Source organism: Mesitornis unicolor, unplaced genomic scaffold (genome assembly GCF_000695765.1).
Source record: "Mesitornis unicolor isolate BGI_N332 unplaced genomic scaffold, ASM69576v1 scaffold10291, whole genome shotgun sequence".
Classification (NCBI taxonomy): Eukaryota; Metazoa; Chordata; class Aves; order Mesitornithiformes; family Mesitornithidae; genus Mesitornis; species Mesitornis unicolor.
Genome location: NW_010164466.1, coordinates 61,901 through 64,856, shown reverse-complemented (window position 1 = coordinate 64,856; position 2,956 = coordinate 61,901). Strand labels below are relative to the sequence as shown.

The window sequence follows — 2,956 nt, the reverse complement described above, 5'->3', positions numbered from 1 at the left end:
CAGCACCCATTGCCACAATGTCGGCAGCACCCACTGCCACAATGTCAGCAGCACCCACTGCCACAATGTCAGCAGCACCCATTGCCACAACGTCAGCAGCACCCACTGCCACAATGTTGGCAGTTCCAGCACTGCTTTGCACATCCCGGTTTGTGCAGGTGTTTGCTGAAGTCCCCGGTCTCCTGTTTCCTTTGGAGTTTGGCCCACATACACCCATTATTCCTGCCCCTACCACAGCAATAAAGTTGTATACAACGGGTTACGAGCAGGAGGTAACCCACGGCTCACTTCATGTCTGAGAATATTCAATACAAAGATCGGTTTCAGAGCATGTCTGCAAAGCCAAGAACTCGTTCACAGCCAAGGCCAGGGAAGGGCTGGAGGAGCCTTCCTGGGCTGAGAATTCTGGAGAGGAAAGGTCCTGGGGAGGGAACACGGCCTGAGCAGGGCTGGGGCCATGGGGCACAGCTCTCTTTACTGATTCCTTATGGATGGAGTTAGTGCACATTGCAGGAGAACGTGTCCTGGGCATCCGAGATGGAGGAGCTTCAGAAATAGGCAATGCAGTTCTGTTCACCTGCGTTCCTCTTCTTAAGAGCAGAGCTGCTCCTGTCTGTGTGACCAGTTGTCATACACCCACCTCACCAGTCTACAGCACAGCGAATGAAACTCTTTAGATCCTGACATGTCCTGGCAGGGTTCATTCAGGCCACAGCTGTCTGAAACTGCAGCCTGTCCAACCCTTGCTGGAACAGCCTGACGTTCCTGATCGAGGCAGGAAAAACGCTGCTGTAGTTTTTTTAATGCTAGATGAGAAAGGCACAAATAAATGCTTAAAGTATTAAGGTTGACAAAAGAGAAACTAAGTTTTTCTAGCAAGCACCCTTGTTGATTACTTAGTTCAGCAAAAACACATACACTGCTCTGTATCTGGGGTTTTGGGGAAATAATTCACTAGGAGAGGAGAGGATTTCTTCCCTCTCTGCCTGTCCAATGCTGTTAAATAAGGCATTTACAGATGCGCTGGCAGCAGAGCTGCCGTGATTCTGGAGAATCAAGGATGCTGGTTCATGAAGTTCGATGTTTTCATGTACAATCCCATCCCGGTGTGTTTCAACACGAGGTCTGACACATTGTGCTTTCTGAGACCAGGCCTGCACTTACCGATGAGCTCCTTGTTGCGCACGTCCAAGGCCATGTTCCTCAGCGCCGTGGCCACCGAGGACACCACCCGGTCGTTGTCCATCCGCAGCAGCTCCACCAGGATCGGCAGCCCCTTCTCTTTCCTCACTGCAGCTCGAATGTACGCTGCGAACTGTAGAGACCCTGGTTACTCACAGATTACCACGACATCCTGACTGAAACCATCTCTTAATAAACTGTCATTCTTGGGTATGTTATGGCACATTTTCCAAAGAGAAGTTGACAAGTTAAATGAGCGTCTTTCCTGTTATTATAAAGGGTTCCTCTGTTGTTTTTATTGTTTTTCACGTTCCTTCCAAACACATTGCAGTATCTTATTTCAAACCAGCTAAAACACATTAGGATGAAGAGCTGGAATTCCCGTACCTTCCAGTTGCCCGCAGAAAGGTTCTGGAGCGACCCCGCGGAGCCCTCCAGCGTGGCCGGGTTGGAGCTCTCGGCCAGGAGCGTCAGGTACGGCTTCACCACAGACGGGTGCCACAGCATCTCCACCCCTTTGGGAGACTTGGAAAATCCCGGTATAGGGCCCACGCCATCCCACTGGGAAACAAACGTGCATTTGTAACTACGTGGAACCTCGACATTTGCATTCAACACACGACAGCTTTTCCTCAAGCTGCGTACTCCCCACCGTAGCTGAACTCCAGCTGCTGTGTCTGTAACACAAGGGAAGCACAAACCTGGTCCTCCTGAGACGTTTTTTTTTTCTTCTTCTTCTTCTTGCCCCAGCAGCTCGGCTCTGCGTCCTTGCTGGGCGACTCCTTCCCCAGCAAGTCGTCCAGCTCGTTGATCCCCAGCAGCCGGGCCTGGGGCACCTCCAGCTCCAGGCGGTACGAGAGGTTCCTCAGGGTGCACACGCAGTTCTCCACTGTCTGGAACCAAACCAGAGGTGCCATGCAATCGTTACCTTCTTACACAGTCATAAAGCAAACCAAACAACTGGGGTAGAGCTGAAAAGGCATTAAAAGGCATTTGGAGCACAAGCACCAAGTTCTAATTCTGGGCCATGGGCACGGCTTCTCCTCTTTCTCTGGGGAAGCTGCAGTCTCCAATATCCTCAAATATGAAAACATTTATAAAAGTAACCTCTACTATTGTGGCTTGTTTTTTAGTGTTCTGAAAATGAAAATCACAAGAGCTTATGATTATTTAGTTACAGAATGAATACTTCAACACTGATGAGAAGCCCAGGCCAAGTCATGCTGCGTTATGCCACAGAACGTGACTGCATCAGTGATGGGGTGGGACAGGAAAGCAGCTGAGCTGAGCCCCTCGCAGTGCTCAGTTCTGCTGCACAGACCCCAGAAGATCCCATCAGAAAGGCAGTTCAGTGCTAAGCATCGCTGAGCTGAGGCGTGCACGCACCTTGCTGTCGTAGTCTGACGTGTTCACACACGTGTGGATGACGTAGAGCAGGGAATCAACCAGCCCTTCGCACGTCCGCATCTGCTTCCGAGCCTCTTCGCCCGCCGAGCTCAGATTCCTGAGGGGGAACACGGTGTATTCACACACAGACACACGTGGAGTCTGCACAGGGTTTTGTACAGCTGATTGGTCACTGAGAAGTTGAAAGCAAGTGCAGCATTTTGTGCAGCAGCCCACCCCCGTTCCTGTAACATAAACATGATCAAAACTGTGGCTCTGAGATCGCGTTGACTCGTTGACAAAAGCACCGCACGCAGAACCCATCCCACAGACTGCTGCACTAATGAAGCAAAAAGAGCCTGCAGGACAGTGCTACGTGTAATTGATA

General features: G+C 50.7%; 1 protein-coding gene across 2 annotated transcripts in view; it reads right to left on the bottom strand.

Annotated features, from left to right (window-relative positions):
- The window catches only part of PKP4 (plakophilin 4), a 46,259-nt gene that overhangs the window by 4,744 nt on the left and 38,559 nt on the right, over window positions 1–2,956 (bottom strand). For both annotated transcript variants that reach the window (XM_010194330.1, XM_010194331.1), the window contains exons 12-15: window positions 2,569–2,686; window positions 1,884–2,075; window positions 1,570–1,743; window positions 1,165–1,315 (exon numbers count right to left, since the gene is read on the bottom strand). In XM_010194330.1, coding sequence (XP_010192632.1) covers window positions 1,165–1,315; window positions 1,570–1,743; window positions 1,884–2,075; window positions 2,569–2,686 — 635 coding nt within the window. The remainder of the gene's footprint in view (window positions 1–1,164; window positions 1,316–1,569; window positions 1,744–1,883; window positions 2,076–2,568; window positions 2,687–2,956) is intronic.